The sequence below is a fragment of the Larus michahellis genome, chromosome 8 (assembly GCF_964199755.1).
Source record: "Larus michahellis chromosome 8, bLarMic1.1, whole genome shotgun sequence".
Taxonomy (NCBI): domain Eukaryota; kingdom Metazoa; phylum Chordata; class Aves; order Charadriiformes; family Laridae; genus Larus; species Larus michahellis.
In genome coordinates, this window is record NC_133903.1 from 47,283,937 (window position 1) to 47,302,870 (window position 18,934).

The 18,934-nt window shown below is 52.7% G+C and overlaps 4 protein-coding genes across 4 annotated transcripts in view; 3 read left to right on the plus strand and 1 right to left on the minus strand.

The window, feature by feature from the left end:
- The window catches only part of RAD54L (RAD54 like), a 19,730-nt gene extending 18,035 nt beyond the window's left edge, over positions 1-1,695 (plus strand). Inside the window, exon 18 of the mRNA XM_074596671.1 lies at positions 773-1,695. Coding sequence (XP_074452772.1) covers positions 773-974 — 202 coding nt within the window. The 3' untranslated portion in view covers positions 975-1,695. The remainder of the gene's footprint in view (positions 1-772) is intronic.
- Positions 1,670-10,562, minus strand: LRRC41 (leucine rich repeat containing 41). Its single transcript, XM_074596670.1, has 10 exons — positions 10,437-10,562; positions 10,262-10,348; positions 9,664-9,734; positions 7,670-8,828; positions 6,993-7,238; positions 5,951-6,115; positions 5,509-5,607; positions 4,899-5,021; positions 3,896-3,971; positions 1,670-2,677 (listed from the first exon to the last, which is right to left on the minus strand). The coding sequence occupies exons 1-10, from the start codon at positions 10,546-10,548 to the stop codon at positions 2,443-2,445; spliced, it is 2,373 nt and encodes a 790-aa protein (XP_074452771.1). The 5' UTR covers positions 10,549-10,562; the 3' UTR covers positions 1,670-2,442.
- Positions 10,563-10,858: 296 nt separating this feature from the next.
- Positions 10,859-12,209, plus strand: UQCRH (ubiquinol-cytochrome c reductase hinge protein). Its single transcript, XM_074596675.1, has 4 exons — positions 10,859-10,973; positions 11,066-11,089; positions 11,283-11,444; positions 11,944-12,209. Exons 1-4 carry the CDS (start codon positions 10,932-10,934, stop codon positions 11,974-11,976), a joined length of 261 nt encoding a protein of 86 aa, XP_074452776.1. The 5' UTR covers positions 10,859-10,931; the 3' UTR covers positions 11,977-12,209.
- Positions 12,210-12,665: 456 nt separating this feature from the next.
- On the plus strand, positions 12,666-18,374 carry NSUN4 (NOP2/Sun RNA methyltransferase 4). The gene is made up of 6 exons (XM_074596674.1): positions 12,666-13,314; positions 14,672-15,069; positions 15,246-15,400; positions 15,566-15,720; positions 17,043-17,167; positions 17,942-18,374. Exons 1-6 carry the CDS (start codon positions 13,198-13,200, stop codon positions 18,213-18,215), a joined length of 1,224 nt encoding a protein of 407 aa, XP_074452775.1. The 5' UTR covers positions 12,666-13,197; the 3' UTR covers positions 18,216-18,374.
- The last annotated feature ends 560 nt before the right edge of the window (positions 18,375-18,934 follow it).

Sequence of the window (18,934 nt, forward strand, 5' to 3'; positions counted from 1 at the left end):
TGTTTCTACTGCCAGGGCTACTATATCTGCTAAGTATTCATGAGGCCAACCAAGTGCTGCTCTCTTCTCCATTGCCTGCCCTTCTCCCCCACCCCTGAAACCTGTGGTATTGTAGCCACCAGAAAGAGGACAGGGAATGCAGGAAAATGCTTCACTGTGAAAGTTAAGACTCTTAGTTCAAGCAAGAAGTGAAGAGGATTAATTTTAAGCTGACTCAAAGCTTCGCTCTCTGTAGGTATCCGGTCTGCATGGCAACAAGCTTTGCTGGCGGAGCTGCTGCTGCTCTTTGTCGTCTCATGTGGCAGCTCAGTCGGGCATCTCCAAAACAGGCTGAGCACAATCTGGTGGCTGTGGTGGGAGCCAAGATGGAGCGGTTTGGAGTGTGGTGTGCTCTCTTGAACACAGTGCTAAGAATGTGTTAGCAGTGGGGGTGTTCACTCGAGATCTGCTCTAAGCAGCATCCCTCACCTTCCAGGAGAAACTCCTCCTGAACTTCCCCTGGGTCCTGCTGGACCATTCCTACATGGCTAAACATGGAGGTGCACTGCCATTAGAAACAGAACCTTGGTGTTTCCAGAGTGTGGGAGTCATTCCTTATGTCGCATGTGCCAGAAGGTCATTGTGTTTAAACGAAACATGGTAGTAGTTAATCCTGCCTGAAAATCCAGTTGCCAGCGTTGCAGGTGAAGGGGACTGGGCTGGATTTTTAAACAACCCATACACTAAAGAAGTGGAGGAACCCTGCACTGATCTTGTGCTGGCTCTGTTCCAGGATCAAGTGTCGTCGCTGTGTGAATGGCCACCAGGTACGGCCCCCTCCTGAAGGGTCTGACTGCACCTCTGACCTCTCCCAGTGGAACCACTGTGCTGATAAGCGGGGGCTGCAGGACTCCGTGCTGAAGGCTGCATGGGATGCTGCCGTCACCTTCACTTTTCATCACCACTCCCATGAGGAGCAGCGAGGGATTCCCTGACAGGTTACTGTCCCCTGTGGGGGCAAGGGCAGGCTGCCGTGGCAGTTCACCCCACTTTAATCCCTTTCAAGGAAAGGGGCAGTGGGTAGCCGTACATGCTGGATTGTTGTGTGGCTGTGGAATAGCAGAACAGCGTGGTTTCTGAGAGGCTGGAAGGCCCTTAGCACTGGTCGGACTACTGCAACAGCAAGGAGTCCATGGCTTCTCTGCTGTTGTGTTGTGTGCCTGAAAAACAGCCCTTTGGGAACTGGCAATAGCTGGACTTTGTGTGCTTGATCAGATTCAGCACTGGTTCTCATGCTGTTGGTGTCTGTGCCTTCTACTCAGCCAAGTTTTGTCTCCAGGTTTAAGTTAAGCTTGCAGTTTTATAGCACTTGATGTGCACAGTCATGTTTTTTTCCTTGACAGCTATGGCTTACAGCTGCTGACCAGAAACTTAAAAGGATCCATTTCTGTTGTGAAATGTGAACCTTGCTGATTACTCAGGAACGAGAAGATCTGTATAAGGGAAAAAATTTTCAGCTTTTATGTTGAACATCTAGACTGAACGATCATGGATGCAGTAGGAAATCAGGCTTACTAAGGTAACTCCACTTCTAAAACCACTTGCTTTGTTATGGGCAGGATCCCCTGATCTAGCAGTGTTTTAATTAGATCATATTACAAGCCAGTAATAAAATTCACACTTCAGTACATTATGGGTCTTAATTATATTTTTATTATAAAAGTGTTACAAAAGAACAAACTTCAAAACCTCTGTAAAATGACTACACACGTTGGAAAGGGGTGAGAAGAATTCTTGTCCCAAACCCCTTGATAAATGATTGTAAATAAACAGCAGGCTACTTGGTACATAAATATTATTTTTTTTGGTATAAAGTAAAATTTTCCAAATATAAATGGTCAAGGCTGGGGGCTTTTTTAGCTTGTTTTCTACTCCCTTTAAATGGAGGGAGGAGTTGTTATTTCACAGAATGGCTGAAGTTGGAAGGGACCTCAAGGTCGTATTGTCCAACACCCCTGCTCAAAAAAATCAATGTCACCTAGAGCTGGCTGCCAAGGACCACAACCAGATGGCTTTTGGGCCGCATCGATGGAGAGTTATTGATGAGATATTGGCTGAAACAACATGAAATTTGTAACAACACCTAGTGAAATAAATAACTGCTTGTCTGGAGATCTGCAGGAAGTCACAGAAGTTCATTTGATATCTGTCCCACTTAAAATATTCAAACTGAGAAGATGGCAGAGTTAGATCAACTGGAAATACAACTGTTGACCCGCACGGTCTTGTGTGTCACCTCACTGTGGTACCCCTTCTTCAAATGAATAGACATGTGACAAGAACAACTGTACCCTGCTTGAACCAGGGGAAGAAAACCTCACCTGTGCTGTGAAATAAATTTTATTGGCCAGGGACTGAACTGCTTAGTTCAAGCTGATCGGTTTTCTCCTGCTCCTGCATCCATCACATGACGCTGATGTAGTCAGCAAAGGCCTGGGAGGAGTCCCACGAGTCATTGACCACACTGCACACAGCTTTGAGACGCCGAAGCGCTTCTTGAGCTGTTTCAGCATCCTGGTCCAGCCAATTTTGGAAGAGGCGGAGATGCGTGAATTGAATCTGTCCCCCTCTCTGCTGGATGTGCCCTTCCAGCTTCTTTGTGAACTCCAGGAGCCCGTCAGGTTTGATGCAATTTGAGCTTTTCAGGGAAAGGAGGAGAAAAAAAAAAAAGTCATTAAGAGCCTAGGCTATAATTTAAGCAGTTTAAATTACTATTCCTTCAGTAGCTGTCTAGGCAAGTAGTTGAGGATGTTTCAATGCAAAGTACAACTTCCTTCAGCAGTACAAAGTGGGAGTAGTCTGTTAGTTTTGATGAAAAACAAAACTGAAGCACAGTAGTATGAAGAGCTGGAAGCTTTTTAAAACTGACAAGTTAAACTCACTCTTCTGGCCTCCTTACTAGTGACCTCAGTATACCCAGATGTGGCCTTAAAATGCTGCCGTACCCAAGCTGCTTGTAGAGCAGTGCCAGGAGCACTTTGGTCTCACAGCAGCTGTCAACTGCCGGGACCAAGGGGCCTGGTCCAGTGCAGCCCCCAGCAGTAAGTGACCATTGACCATTTCCTTCTGAGAAAAGCTGGGGAGCACGTGTCAGGCCCTAGGGTTGCTAGGAGGTTAAAAGGTCATTTCCCCTGCATAGATGTGTAAATAAATATGAAGTTGCCTGCTGGACTTAATCTTGTGAGAGGCACAGTAACAGTCAGGTGCAGATACAGATTCAGGATTCAAGGCTGCTGCAGGAGTGGCCATAGTTAAATAAATTGTCAAGCCTGTGTACTCTCAGCAACCTGAGCCATTAGGATATAAAGAAGCAGGGGAGGGCAGAAATCAAGCAAAACAGACAGTACTGCAGAAATATCACCCTCCATAATGTGAAGGTTAGTGCCATTCAGGCTCAAGAAGAGAGCAGCAGTTCAGGTTGAAGACCAAAGATGATGCAAAGAATGCGGAGACATTCACAGGATCTGGCAGGGGCAATAAGAGCATTCTCTCCCTGTTGCAGGGCAGTGGGAAGAGAGCTATTCATGCTGATGCCTAAGAATCAGCACGTAGGGATGTGAGTTCTAACCTACAGCGCAGGAAGGACTTGCAGCAGCCTCCCAAGGGAGCAGCAAACCAAAGCTACTTTTAAGACAGAGCTTGACCCATTTATAAAAGGGACACTGAGATCCCTCAGAGCTGCTGGAGGTCCCTGAGGTTGTATGTGCCCATTGCAGCATCCTCTAAGCTTTTCTTGGGCACAGGTTCCCTTGAGGAAGGAACAAAACCATGCTCAGGCTTCTCCTGCTGTCCGAGCCCAGTTCAGCTCTGGCCCTCCCAAAACAAGAAACTCAGCGTGTTTAGAGCAGCAGAATACCTGACATCCAGCTGGCAAAGAGAAGAAGAGGAATCTTCAGAGAAAATGTCTGCAAGGGCGACCAGCCTGTGATTCCCTAAGAGGGGAGAAATGCAGGTGTTAGATGCAAACTGGGAACTGTCTTAAACATTTAAACGGCCAGAGGACTGGGATAATAGTGCAGAAAGGACGCTGTAAGCACGTGCATGCAGCAAAAGGGCTCATCTTTGCACACTCAGTTTGTCCCCCTCAGTGGTGCAGAGCAAGTTCACCCCCTGGAGCACAGAGTTCAAGGCAGTGGAAACACTTGCTGAATGGGCAGTTTGTTTCACTAGAAAAATCCTGGTTTTGTTTGAGCAGTCAGTATGCAGCTTTGTTCTAAAAATGGCTAAAAGCACAGGGTTAAACACAAACTTTAGAAATTAAGTCTATTCCAGGTGATCCCAAGACTTCCCATTTAATTAAAACCGGAAAACAATATTCTGGATTTGCCTGAAATTCATTTCTCAAACGTTTCTACTTGGCCTATGATCCAAAAAGCCTCTTATTTCTGTAAATTCTGTTCCACTTTGACACAAACCCTTCCTTTACTTGTTCCCATCCCTCCAGTGGCTGCCAACTGCTTTTAAGGCACAAAATGCCCAAACTTGGGCAAAACCTGTGCCTCTGGATGAGACGCTGTGCATCTGCTGCTGGATCTGTTCCTGTTAAAGGGTCTGAAGCAGATCAGCGTTCGGTCAAATCTGGAGGCCTGCTGATACCTGCTTTTGCTGCAGAGAAAAGCAACCGTAATGCCTGCGCAGCACCTGGCCTCTTGGTACATTGCTGAACACAACTGAAACTCTACCTTTAACAAATGAACTCAGTGCTCCTTATTTTGTGAGCTAAATCCACTCTGTTCGTCCATGTGTTAAGTTCAGCATGGAGGTCAGCAGCTAGCAATGGTCCTAACTCCAGCCCTGAAGTTATCCCCAAGAGGGCTGGTCTAAGGTCAAGGCCCCATAGCAACAACCACAGTACGTACCAAGGCGATTCCCAGGCAGTTTGAGGCTCTTCAGAGATGAATTTCTTTTCACTGTATTGATTATTTCTGACAAAAACTCAGTAGTAGAGCTTTCAAACAGACGGCAGAAAGAAAATGTGATTTCTATGGAAGAAATGGATTGACAGTACATGTTAGTACTCCCTGTGTGCTTCATTATTCCATTGTTGCATGCTGCAGACAGCTCCAGCCCCTAATCCGTATGCAAGAACAAAGCTTCCCCAGCAGTGGATGGCATGCAACAGCAGAACGGCTCTGTCACAGGAAGAGAGCAGAGATCACACCCAGGGAAGGGCTTTGCCAGCTGACCCACTTAAAGGCTGATGTGCTCTGCAGGTTAAAAATCTTGGTTTTATAGCCAAGACTACAGATTCTGCAGCATACGCCAGCTTTGCAGCTGCTCCTCTCTCTGCCCTGCTGGCACAAAGAACCAGATGTGTTCCCATTCTGCCAACAGCTACAGACCTGCTGCAGGGACAGTGATATTTGGCTAAATCTTACACACTGGAAGATCCCCTCTTAAATGTCAGCCAGCCAAAAGCAGCCACCTGCCACACTTTTCCAAGCAACAGCACCCAGGAGTTTGCTGTACCTTGCAGGACGGGATCCTGAAGCAAAAGCAGAACTTCTTTCTGGTGCTCAGCCAGGTTCATATCATGAAAGCTCAGTTTCTTCAAATTTGGATTACACTCTAAAAGCAAAACAAGTTCTCAGGTAAAATACTGTTCAGCCTTGGGATGAAAAGAGCGTGACCCAACTACCAGTTAATGCCCAGAAACTGAGTTGGACCGTGGATAATTTGTGCTGGATTGTGGGTAATTAAAAAGGAACCAACCTGCTGTGCAGCATCATTCACATGCTCAGCACAGAAAGTGGGATGGCTGACACCCATTTCCTTTTCTTGGGAGATTTCAGGATGTCCACACTGAAGAAATGGACCCACCTGAGCTGGCTTCATGCTAAAGGATGGAAGATCACAGCAAGGAAGCTACTCTGTGTCTCACAGGGATGCTACCTACAGGTTAGCAGAGTACCTTTGAGCGCCTCCAAAAGGAGGCCAAACTCCTGAGAACAGGGCAGTGTGGCGCTGTCAAGGGACAACTGCTGGAGGGACTTTGACGCCTTGAGCACTGGCACCAGAAATGCGGTGTGCAGAGGTTCCCTGGGGAATCGAATCTCCAGCTGCTCCAGGCAGCTCTCTAAGGGAAGAAAAACAAACAACAATGAAAGAGCTTGGTCTGGAGCTAGGTCCTAGAACAAGCAAGAAGCCCATGTGCCTGACATGACTATCGTTTAGGTTGGCAGAAAGTGCCTATGCAACACACCCTGCCTCACAGAGCACTATGGCAACTCAAACCTATGGTAATGTAAATCACTTAAGGCTCATTTCAGGACTCCTGCCAGACCACAGGGCCACCAATTTCTATTATGTTCTGGCAATGAAACAACGCTTAAGAAAAGGTCACACCCTTTACGCACAAACCAGTCAGCGTCTTCCCAGAGCACAGCTCTTCACTGACCCCACTCTGTACTCGCTCAAGCTTTGCTTACTGCTTTTCTGGTCATTCAAGGACAATGAGACCTGTGGGCTGAGAACATGCTGTTATAGCTCCCAGACTGTAATCCAGAGGCTTGGGCAGTGCTTTGCCATCACCTGTGGTATTGTGATGATCAAGAGATGCTTTCTTTCTGCTTAAGGGTCCAGCTAAGGCTTAGAGCTTCACAGTCAATAGGATGGACAAAGCAGAAGCTCACAACCGATTTACAGATCCGGTGGGATACGCTCCTGTGAGCTGTGTGGACAGTCCCTGCAGGTTACGACTGGCCCTGTACAAAGCTGATGTTGCAGCAGGTTGGCATACAGCAATAAAATGCTTTGTCCAAGACTCAGGCTCCACAGAGCACATCACAAACTAGAAATGACAAACTGCAAAACCATCTAAATCAGAAAGGTGAGGCTGTAATTGCTTAATTACATACCACTGTAACACTGCAGAGTTCAAATCTGCTTGCCAAGCTTTTACAGCTCTATCTGCCTGCTGTGTCCTGGTCATCACTCAGAATGATGATTCCTACCTGGGATTTCTGCCTGACTGCAGCTTGGATTCCCCTCTGGCCTGTTCACCTCCAGCTGGTTTTTGAGGTCGAAGCTGACTGAGAGCATGTGGAGACGGGGAAAGGCGCTCAGGATGCAGCGAACAAGCTCCATGCAGGGCATGTGAGAGAAGACATCGCTGACGCGCACCACGCGGAGGTGGCAGTCTGAGTGGCGGGAGAGGGCTCGGAGCCCGGAGAGGATGCAGAAGATATTAGCATCCAGACCTGGAACAGCATTTGTACAGAAAGGTGTTAGATGTGCCTGTACAGACACCAACGCACAGGCAGCTGGAGCTGCACCAGCAGCCAAGCAACCAAAATTCAAAGGCTAAACTCACAGACTGCTTTATCCACACGTTCTTAAGCTAGAGCACTGACAGTGTACACAGGAGATGGAGATCTGGCTCTTTCCTTCACCCTCTCTGGATGGAGTTTAAGCACGAGGCCGGGGGCTGTTCTGGGGCAGGAGGGCCCCATTCTCTCCCTCAAACAAGTCCTCACACTCATTAACCATCTCTACCAATGCCATTCTCAAAACCAGGTACCAATACTCTTACAATGACCATTCCAGTAAAAATAAAATCAGGGTAAACCTGAGTAATAAGTCAGACCATTAGACCAGAGCTGGAAGGAAGCAACCTGTTCATACCACTAACCGTTGTAAGACAGAACCAAGTTCTCTAAAGACACCCAGGAGCTCAGTAGGTTACTCAGAGTCCGACATGTCTCCCCAGTCAAAGGAATGGAGAACAATTCCAGCGTGGACACACTTCGGAAGCGATGAGCAGCTTTCAGAGAAAAGATCCCAGCAGATCCTCCTCTTTTCTTACAGACAGCATGGCCAGTGCATGGAGATCCTGGGGAGGAACTAGTCCAGTTCTCAGCATTTTCTCCCTCTGTGGTGCTGTTTTTGTCGAGTAATCCTGAATTATCCTCTCTAGCAACAGTAAAAACAAAATCATACAGGTCTTCTGGGTCAGCATATGGTCCCCTGCTTCGTCTGAGGCAGCGACGTTTCTTCCCCACTGCAGATTTCAGCCGTCTGCGTGTCTTTCGAAGAACGGAGTGACAGGACAGCTGGTCTGAAATGCAACAAGACGACCCTCCCTGAATGCTGGTGTCACAGGGCACCTTGCTGCTTGCTTCCTCACACGCTTGGTTTTGCAGAGGACTTCTCGGTCCGGAGAGGACAGAGTTCAGGCAAACATCAGCCCTGCATCTGTTGACCTCCGCATCAGGCTCCTCCGGAGCTCTAGGAGATCCCTTCTGGTTCTCACCATCGCTCCACTCCCTTCCATCGCAATGGCCCCTCTCTACTCGCTCTTGTGCTGACTCCTGGCTTTGGGCTTTGTCCTTCTCTCTGCAAAGGCCACATGGGCTGCTCTGATAGGTGAGGGCATTTCCCGAGCGCCAGAACCCAGCACTCATGCTCAAAATAAGAACGAGAAGAACCGTGTCGGGAACAGGCCAGGAATACATGGACACTTGGCTGACAGAGCCATGGTGAATCAGCCGATGAAGAAGTAAAACCAGCGAACGCCTGATGGACTGGTCGGAGGAGAGGAGGTGCTGGAACTTCAGGATCCGCAGGGAGACAGCCAAGTTTTCAAGCACTTTCTGGTTGTGCTCAGCAGTGAGCTCCACCGCGCCCTGCAGCATGTTGCAGAGGGTAAGCTGGGAAACGTGCGGGGAGCTGTGCAGCAGTGGTGAAAAGTGATGGTCGTTGAGACGCCAGTCAGAGGAAACATCCAAGACACCGTGAAGAACGTTTGAGAAGAATGTTTCAAGGAACTTCTTCCTCCAACAGGTTATATTCTGCAATTAAATTACCTTAGAGTCAACAAAGGTAAAACCTATTTAACACGACCATGTTAACAAAAAGCCAGCCATGATTTTTCTTTTTCTTTTAAAGTTGAATTATTGCTACCTGCTAAGCTGGTAAACACGGTGTCCAAAAAAACCTACTGCTAGTGCTACTGAGACTACCTTCCTAGTTCTCAACATCTTTCTCATTGTACTTGTTGAAAAACCAAGTTACTCTCATTGCTACCTCTTCATCCTGCTTTTGGCCTAATTAAAACATATTCAGTGGTCTGAAGCTGAAGCTCAGCTATGTTTTTGCCTATTAAAAACCACATAATGAGGAGTTGTTTTCCCAAGCGTCTATTTATAGTCTGTGATTAAGTTGGCTGTTAACTAGTCTTTCGCGATGATGAATCAATGGAGCTCCTTCAGTTTTCCTACATAAAACCATTCTTGCAAACTCACTGTCTTCTACAAGTATTTTTCTAGTGCTTTCTAAGACATCAGCACATTTTTTTGCCAGTGTAGGTGTAAGCTTGATATCAGATACTGTTTTTATCCTCTGTTTCTCTAAGAGTTGCATCTTTAAAGACAGGATTTATTCTTTCACCAACTCGCCGTTGTGAGATGACGGGTGTGACTGTACAATACACTTCATTTTATGAGCCCCGTTTCCCAAAATTATTGTAATTCCAGGGTCATGCCTTGGTCCAAAGTTCTATGTACACTTATAACCAAGTGCCAGCAATCACTGGGAGGTGGCCAGCAGCACCTTCAGGCTTCAAAATGAAACCTTGCGGAAGAAACCTGCATTGTGACCCTTCTCCCACCGGCAGCATTTCCTCACCTCCGAGTTGGGCGGCCTGGTTTTCATCACATCGTCCCACAGCTTGCGCCAGATGGGCTGCGTCGAGAGGCCTGGGAAAGAAAAATAATCAAGCAGGCGCTTTCACCCCATCTCCCCATCCTGGGGCCCCAAGGGGCGCTGGGCAAACGAGGGGCAGCTCAGGGCGGGGGGCCAGACCCAGACCCCTGTGGCAAAAGGATGGTGATTTGTGGTGAGGTGGAGCCCACTGCCTTAAAGGGAAGGGAGATTAAAAACTGGCAGTTTTGTTGGTCCTCAAAAGGAGCAGAGTTACAGCAGGGCCCACACCGCTGTGTGAACCCTCCCTGGGATGGGGGCTTGCGATTTTGGACGTGGGGAGGTGGCCAGGCCACCTCTGACAGCAGGGACTGCACGCCAGGGGTGTCATCCCCTTAGAAGCGGGGTGTGTCCCTCCAGCTAGGGGTCCCCCCAGTGTGGGGTCACCTCTGCATGTCGGGGGCATCCCCCCCCCAGTGTGTGTGTGTGTGTGTGGGGGGGGGGCATTTGTCCACCCTCGTCAGTTCCGGGCGGCTCCTCTCTCCCCCCTCCAAGGGTTTGTCGCCGTCCCCGCCCGTGTCACCTGCTCTCCGCGCGGCTCCCTCGGCCCGCTCGAGTCGAAAGACGGTGAGAAGCGGCAGAAGCCCCCGCAGGAGGTGCCCGGGCAGCGCTGCGGAGAGCCAGAGGGAGAGGGCGGCAGGGTGCCGGCAGGCCCCGGGCCCCGCCGCCCCACCACCCCCGCGCCGCCCCCGCCTTACCCCAGACGTCCCGCTCCAGGGCCCCCATGCTGCGGCTCACCGCCGCCGCGCTCAGCGCCAACAGGCTGCCCGGACCCTCCGCCGCCATCGCCCCGCTCAGCGCCGCCGCCATCTTGGGGAGGGACAACCCCCCCGCCCGCGCGCCGCCGCCGCCGCCATCTTGGGAGGAAGAGGAGGGAGCGGGCGGCCATGTTGGGGAGGTCGCGTCGAACAGGGCCGGCAGCGGCAGCCAGGCCGAGCCGGCTGCAAGGTTGCGATCCCCCGGAAGAAAAGCAAAGAGAAGGCCGGGAACGGCGCGGTTGCCATCCTGAGGCGATCGCCGGTGCCGGCTGCCGTGTTTGGAAGAGAAACGCCCAGGCGTGAAGCACCGTCCTCGAGCGGGGGGGAAGGGGGCAGGCCCAGCGCTGCTGCGGGCGCGCTTCCGCTTCCGGGGCGGGCAGAGCCACTTCCGGCGGGTGACCCTGGCGAGTCCTTCTGTGGGGCGGGAGCGGAGCCATGGGGCTGCGGGACAGCGTCGTGCACGCCGGGGAGCCCGAGGTGAGCCGTGGCGGGACGGAGCCCCGCGGGAGGGCGGCTTGACGGTCGGTCGGTCGGTCGGTCACGGCTGTGCTTTCTTTTCTTTTCCCCAGGAGGAGGAGGAGGAAGAGCTGGTGGTAAGAGGCGGAGCGGGACTGGGGGGGCCCGGGCCTCCCTTGCGCGGCGGCGGCGGGGGAGGCCCGTAGCTTCTGCAGCGACTCGTTGCTCCGAGGGGAAGCCGCATGGGATATATGGCTGCCTGATGAAGTGAGGGCCGTGGGGGAAGGCGGCGTTTCGGGGTCTCTCCTCACGGCAGCCCCCTCCCTGCAGGATCCCTTAACCACCATCCGTGAGCACTGCGAGCAGACGGAGAAATGCGTGAAGGCGCGGGAGCGGCTGGAGCTGTGCGACGCCCGGGTCTCCTCCAGGTCCCAGACAGAAGAGCAGTGCACAGAGGAGCTTTTTGACTTCCTGCACGCCAGGGACCACTGCGTAAGTGCGGCACCCGTGGATGCAACGTCCCTGCTGGTGCTGGGAGCAGAGCTGCCTTTAGCCGCGCTTCTGAGAGGGCAGACAGTTCAAGTGTGAGACCTGGTAGCTGTTCAGTCACAGTGTGAGCTCTGAAGAATTGTGAGCCTTGGTGCTTTTTCTTATTAAATGTTTGATTCCATTACAACAGTTCCTGCTGGCATTCGGTAGGTTATTAAACAATGAAATAAATCAAGCACAGTGTTTCTCCTCTGCAAATGACACTGTTATTTCAGTGTTTTATTTGCCATTTTAAAGTTAAACCTTTTGAACCTGAGGTGAAGCTTTGTAAGAAATCTCAGCTTGTCAGTTTTCCGGAATGACTTGTTGCAAAACAATGGGAAGAGCGGAGGGCTGTGGGGCTGTGTGTGTTGGTGGCCCAGAGAACCACGAGATAGGTGGTAACACCCTGCTGATCTCCAGCCTGAAACTGTGTGTTACCGAGTGCTTTGTCTCTTTTCAGGTTGCTCACAAACTCTTTAAGAACCTGAAGTGAAGGCAGGTGCGATTGTCCATCTGCTTCCACAGCCAGTGGCGGCGGTTCCTGGATCCACAGTCCTGTTTCCCGCCCGTTCATTCTCCATGACAAGTACAAACGAAACGGCTTCCTGGCAGCGACCGAGCGTCAGCATGTCACTGCGTCTCTTCTCGTGGAAGATGCGCAGCGGTGCGAAAATATATTGATGTTCTGTAGTTTTCCATATTAAACATTCAAAGTTCCCATGGAAATACCTGCTGTTTATTTCCTAGTTCTTGTGCTTCTGGGTTAAGATGAAATTAGCAGAGGTCGGGGCCTAGCTTGTGAGGGGGAGACTTTTCCTCCCTTGTGGGAATGTCCTTTTTGTGCGACTGGAGCGTGATCCCACAGGGAGGAATTTGTCTGTTGAAGCCACAAAGATTATTTCCAAGCCCCACAAGACCAATATTGTTCACACAGGAAGTTCTAAGTTAAATTAAAGGGAGCGACCCTTTTCTAGGAGAGAGAAGCTTCCCCGCTTTGGGGGAAAACTGTCAGTTGTCCCATGCTGTCACTTACTGCTGCCAGCAGCTGGAAGAGCCTCCTGGCTGCGGTTGGCTTCGGGTTCTTGCCCAGAGCCACCGACCACATGGCTGCAGATGGGCAGTGTGGTGGTTCCACCTCCTCAAACCCTGAGCAGAGCGTGAAGGGTCACCGGGGGGAGGAACCGAAACCTTTCTGTGCGAGTCACCAGTCCCTTCTGCTGACCTGTGAAAGGGTCAAGTCCATCCTCTACCTGTTTTCCTTCTGAGTAGGGTGTTTAGTAGCAGGAAAACTGATGTTTCATGGGGCAGCAAGTGCTTTCTCAGCTATTCCTCAAGGTGAAGAAAAACGTCCTTTTAAATTCGGATGTTCTTTATCAACGTAGCAGTCTGTCATCCTTTTGCTGGTGGATTGTGAGCTTAATCCCTAGTGGATGGAAACGGAGCTTTACCAGGGGAAGTGCAGCACGTTGATATTAGGAGGTTTGGGGGTGGTTTGTTTTTTTTTTTTGCAGCACGGTGTCTGCAGAGAAGGCTCCGGGAGGGATGGCGGCCGGGCTGCGAGCCCTTCTCCCGCCGCAGGGCCCGTTTTGTCGCCGGGTCCCTTTCGGCAGCCGATGCCCGCGCCCGGTTCCTCACGCCGGAGGGAGCCCGGGCGGGGGTTGTCCCCCTGGGGGGCGGTGCCGGTGCCGCCCCGGAAGGCGGCGGGGCGGGGAGGATGGCGGGAGCGATGGCGGCGGCGGCGGCGGGGGGAATGCTGCTGCTGCTGCGGCGGGGGCGGCCGCCGCCGGGGCTGGGACCGGCACCGCGGCGGTACCGGTACAAGGAGAAGTGGGTGAGCGGGTCCCCGCCGCGGGGGCTGCCCTGCCCGCCCCTCCCGCACCCTCTTTCCCTCCATTGCACCCCCTCCTTTCCCCCCGCTAGCCCTTCTGCACCCCATTGCACCCCCTTTCCCTCCGTTGCATCTCCTCTTTTCTTCCCGCTAGCCCTTCTGCACCTCATTGCCCCCCCTCTCCCCCCATTGCACCCCCTCTTTTCTTCCCACTAGCCCTTCTGCACCCCATTGCACCCCCTTTCCCTCCGTTGCACCTCCTCTTTTCTTCCCACTAGCCCTTCTGCACCCCATTGCACCCCCTTTCACCCCATTGCACCCCGTCCCTTCCCCCCGCTAGCCCTTCTGCACCCCATTGCACCCCCTTTCCCTCCATTGCATCTCCTCTTTTCTTCCCGCTAGCCCTTCTGCACCTCATTGCCCCCCCTTTCCCCCCATTGCACCCCCTCTTTTCTTCCCACTAGCCCTTCTGCACCCCATTGCACCCCCTTTCCCTCCGTTGCACCTCCTCTTTTCTTCCCACTAGCCCTTCTGCACCCCATTGCACCCCCTGTCCCCACCTTGCACCCCCTCCTTTCTCCCCGCTAGCCCTTCTGCACCCCACTGCACCCCCTTTCCCCCCATTGCACCCAGTCCCTTCCCCTTGCTAGCCCTTCTGCACCCTGTTGCACCCCCTTTCTCCCCCATTGCACCCCCTCCTTTCTCCCCGCTAGCCCTTCTGCACCCCGTTGCACCCCCTTTGTCCCCCCATTGCACCCGCTCTTATCTTCTTTCGATCGTTCCGCCTCCCTCTGTCGCCTCTTTCCCCCCGTGACGCTGCACTGCACCCCGCTTCCTATCCCCCCTCTCCCCTGTCTCCCACCTTCCTTATGCCTCCTCTTGTTCCCATTCCACCCCTCTTTGCACCCTCTCTGCCTCCCCGTTTTACCCCAGTTCACCTTGCCGTTGCACCCCTCTAATCTCCTCATTTCGCCCCCTTGCAGCTCCCGTTGCACCCCCACCTCACCCATTGCACCCCCATTACATTGCATCCTATAGCACCCCCTCACCCATTGCACCCCACTTACACCACTCCACACACAGCCATTCCCCTCCTCCTCCTGTGCCCACCCTGTGCCCCCAGCCCCATTCAGCCATTCCCAGTCCCGAATTCCCCCCAGGGAGTACCCCGTCCCACGGGTGTCGGGGGCACAGTCACTTTCTGAGGCTGCAGGAACACCCCGGGGGCTTTTGGCAGCGCAGAACCCAGTGCTGGATTCTCCTGGAAAAACCCTGAGGCTGGGGAGCAGGGGCACTGGGATGTTGAGGTATTTTATCTTTTAACATCTCCGAATGTTTTGGTTTTTTCCCCCCAAAAAAGGCTGCCACGGCCCCCCGCATCCCGCCCACGCGCCTGGCCCTGCACCACTTTGACGTGACCTACAGCCTGCAGCTGCGGGACCAGTGGCCCTCGGTGCGCGCCGGTCTGCTCTGCGAGCAGAAGTATGGTGCCCTTCTCAACAACTTCTCTGCCGTCCGCCACGTCGCCCAAGAGCTGGAGCTGCTGAATGCCACCGATTTTGTTTCCCCAGCCCCCAAAAAGGAAGCGGGGAGAGGGGACGGCGTGTCCCCAGAGGGGTCTGGCGAGGGGAGGACGGCGGCGCGGGCAGAGACGGTGACACGGGCAGAGACGTCACCGCCGCTTCGTGCCTCCATCCGCTCCAACATCAGGTGTTACACCTTCCCCCGGGGCGACATCACGCGCTTTCGCCCTGCAAGGTGAGACACCCCTGGGACGGGGCCGCCCGCTGTCGCTGCCGCCCGCGGGGGCTGCACGTGTGGCAGCACCCGCTGCTTCCGCATGTCCCCATCCTCACCGCCAACTTGCTCGTCTCTTTTTCCCCTCACACCTTTGCTATTTTTATTTTCTTTTTACGCAAACTGGTGATTTCCAGGCCGGACACCCTGGGTCTCCTCGACTATTATCTCATGGACGCAGCATCTCTTCTGCCCGTCCTGGCGCTCAACGTGCAGCCGGATGACTTTGTCCTCGACCTCTGCGCGGCTCCGGGTGGCAAGACGCTGGCTCTGCTGCAGACCGGGATTTGTGGTAAGTGGAGGCGGGTGTTCCTTGTCCCCGTGCGTAAAATGGGGCTGGGAGAGCGTGCTGTGCCCGTTAATGGCTGACCGTTAATCATCTCTGGTTGTAAGAGCTGGGGAGCCAGTGTGGATTTGCAAGAGTGACATTCCCAGTGCGGTTGTTTCGTCCTCTCAGGACATCTGGCAGCCAACGACGTCTCCATCTCCCGGACGAAGAGGCTGTACCAGATTCTCCATAGCTACGTTCCCAGAGAAATCAGGGAGACTGTGCGCGTCACGTCCTACGACGGACGGGACTGGGGGCAGCTGGAAGGTGGCACTTTCCATAAGGTAGGTGGTGGGGAACCGGTGGAGTTAAACCCGTCTAGTTCACTTCCCTCTTGTTTCAGAGGAAGGCAGCAGCTTATCCTGCAGTATAATTGTATAATTTTCCATAATCTTAAATGCAAAGAGAGAAGACAAAGCCACATACGGCGCATTATTTCTTCCTGCTGTACCCTTCCTGCGGGATCTGGGCATCTGGAGTCATACCTTTATTTACCTGTGTAATACCCCTTAAAAATCCTGTTCTAACCCATCACCTGCAAGGGCTGAAATGTGACAATTAGATAATTCTTGTTTCTGAGCCGTGTCCAGCGGCGGGAGCTGGGTTTGTGGCCCCGGGAGGTGTCACTGCGGGAGCTCTGGCCACGGGTGCTGCAGTAACGCCTGCCGGGAGGACGAGCGGAGTAGAAACCTTAAACGAGGACGGGCCTGCGAGCGTGATATTATCCGCCGTTTCCGTGCCTGTTTACACATTCCTGAAACGCAAAAGCTGCCAGATGAGTTGCAGTTCGGTGTGGGCACACGCCTGTACTTGGGCAGCGTCCCCCAGGCAAGGTACCAGCTTGGTGGATGAGAAGCTCAACGTGAGCTGACAACGCACACTTGCAGCCCAGAAAGCCAACCGCATCCTGGGCTGCATCAAAAGCAGCGTGGCCAGCAGGTCCAGGGAGGTGATTCTGCCCCTCTGCTCCACTCTGGTAAGATTCCACCTGGAGTACTGCGTCCAGCTCTGGAGTCCTCAGCACAAGAAGGACGTGGACCTGTTGGAGTGGGTCCAGCGGAGGGCCACGAAGATGATGAGAGGGCTGGAGCCCCTCTGCTGTGAGGACAGGCTGAGAGAGTTGGGGTTGTTCAGCCTGGAGAAGAGAAGGCTCCGAGGAGACCTTATAGCCCCTTCCTGTACCTAAAGGGGGCCTACAGGAAAGCTGGGGAGGGACTCTTTATCAGGGAGTAGAGTGATAGGACACAGGGTAATGGCCTCAAATTGAAAGAGGGTAGATTTAGATTGGATATCATGAAAAATTTCTTCACTGTGAAGGTAGTGAGGCACTGGAACAGGTTGCCCAGGGAAGTTGTGGATGCCCCATCCCTGGAAGTGTCCAAGGCCAGGCTGGATGGGGCTTTGAGCAGCCTGGTCTAGTGGGAGGTGTCCCTGCCCGTGGCAGGGGGTTGGAACTGGATGGTCTTTAAGGTCCCTTCCAACCCGAACCGTTCTGTGATTCTGTGTGTGGGAGGGTGGAGGAGCTGGGCAAGGGGTGGGTTGCAGTAGGAGACCTCGCTGAGCTTGGCCCCGGCCCAGGGCTGATGCAAGACCTCTGCTGCTGCAGGTCCTCGTGGACGTACCCTGCACGACGGACAGACACTCTGTCATGGAGCAGGACAACAACATCTTCCACAGGAGAAGGACCAAGGAGCGTCAGATGTTGCCCATGCTGCAGCTGCAGCTGCTGATGTGAGTGAGCTGGATGCTGTTTGGGTGCTATTTTGTGTTACGGTAGCAGCTCTCCATGGCCAGCGCTGAAACCTTTCTGTGCCCCCAACTGGGAAATGTGGAAACCACATGTAGTTTTCTGGAATGACAATAGTTGAACACATCAAATCATAATAAGTGTAAGCAGGTGCAGATGTTCTCCATCAGATCAAATGTTCTTCCTGTCCATAGGAGGTAGGGAGGGTTCACTAGGGAACGGGGTGGATGTAGCGTTGTGATGATCATATAGTGTGATGATCTCCCGGGTCTCAGCAGCCATCCTTGGGAGATCCCTGAGTGTCCACATCATGGGAGGACATGGTGGTGCTTCATCACCCTGTTTCTCTGGGAAGGCTGGATGGGCTGACTGCGAGCTGGGGCAAGAAGGACACAGCTTAGAGTCCCGTGGCAGCACTTGAGCTGCGAGAGCTTCTTCCCTTGTGCATACTTTTGTCCCATTCCCTTGGAGGTAAGCGCAGGATTCCTCCTTCCAGCTGCTCTGCGGTAGTGTCTCTCCCACGTGAAGTCCTTTATCAATCGGAGCATCTCTTTTTGACCCTTATTGCCCTGGTCTAACACATTCCTCAGGTTGCAGTGACAGGGTGAGACTGCTCAGCCTGTGGAGTTCAAGGAGATTGGTCTCTCACCTCCTACGAGTTACGTGCTGGCTTCCCAGTTTCGGTGGGTGGGAGTGCTGGTGTCCCACCCAGTCCCCTTCTTCCCATGATGGTGTGTGTGTGTTCATCTTGCCTGCAGGGCTGGGATCCTCGCTACCAAGCCGGGAGGAGAGGTGGTGTATTCTACGTGCTCCCTCTCCCCGCTGCAGAACGAGCACGTCATCGAGAGAGCGGTTGAAGTCGCAGAGACCCAGTATAACATCAGTGTCCAGGTCGAGGACTTGAGCCACTTCAGGATGCTCTTCCAGGACACGTTTTCCTTCTTCTCGGATTGCCGGCTGGGGGAGCTTGTTCTGCCTCACCTCACAGCCAACTTTGGACCTATGTATTTCTGCAAATTACGTCGGATGTAGACGGGGCGACAGACTCTATCCGCTGGCTATCAGGAAATGCCTCAGGTTTCCAGGGGAAGCAAAACTGCTTTATATTTATTTTTCTTTTTAAAACGTCCCAAAGGAAGTCTGCTTTTTTACCGCAGACGTGGGGAATAAATGAGAACGACTTGCTGTAGAGTCTGCTGAATATTTGCCTGTTTGGGACTGAGGTGTTTAGTCTAGGAAAGCGAGAGGGATCTTATCAGAGGGAGCGGTTTATCCGTTGGTCTCGGGAAGGGGTAAATGGCCCTGTGTGGATGCCGCTCTCTCCCTCCTGTCTGACTCCTTTGATCCTACAAGAGCAGGTTTGGGTTAATAAACACCATCTGGGGAATCTCAGCCTTTCTGTCCCGGATCTCGCCATCTGCATAATAGAGTCGCATCTGTCTCTGCTTATCTCCTACCTTCAGAAAGAGCAGCCCGAGGTCCGGAAATACGAGGTTCCTAGGAATGCTCCCTGCCGTGAGGTTGGAAACCTGCTTGGGATGCTTGAGATCTGGTGGTGGAAAGAGCTTGGTGCTGTGGAACGGCCGGTGGCTGTGGCCATCCCTCACGGACAGGAAAGCTGTGGTTGAGGGGGAAGGTGTGAAGGTGCCGGATGCTGTTACTGTCCGGTGGGAAGGTGTTTGTATGATCTTTGAGTAATAACCGTGTGTTCATATAATCATACCCATCAGTGAAGGATTACCGGAGTTTAT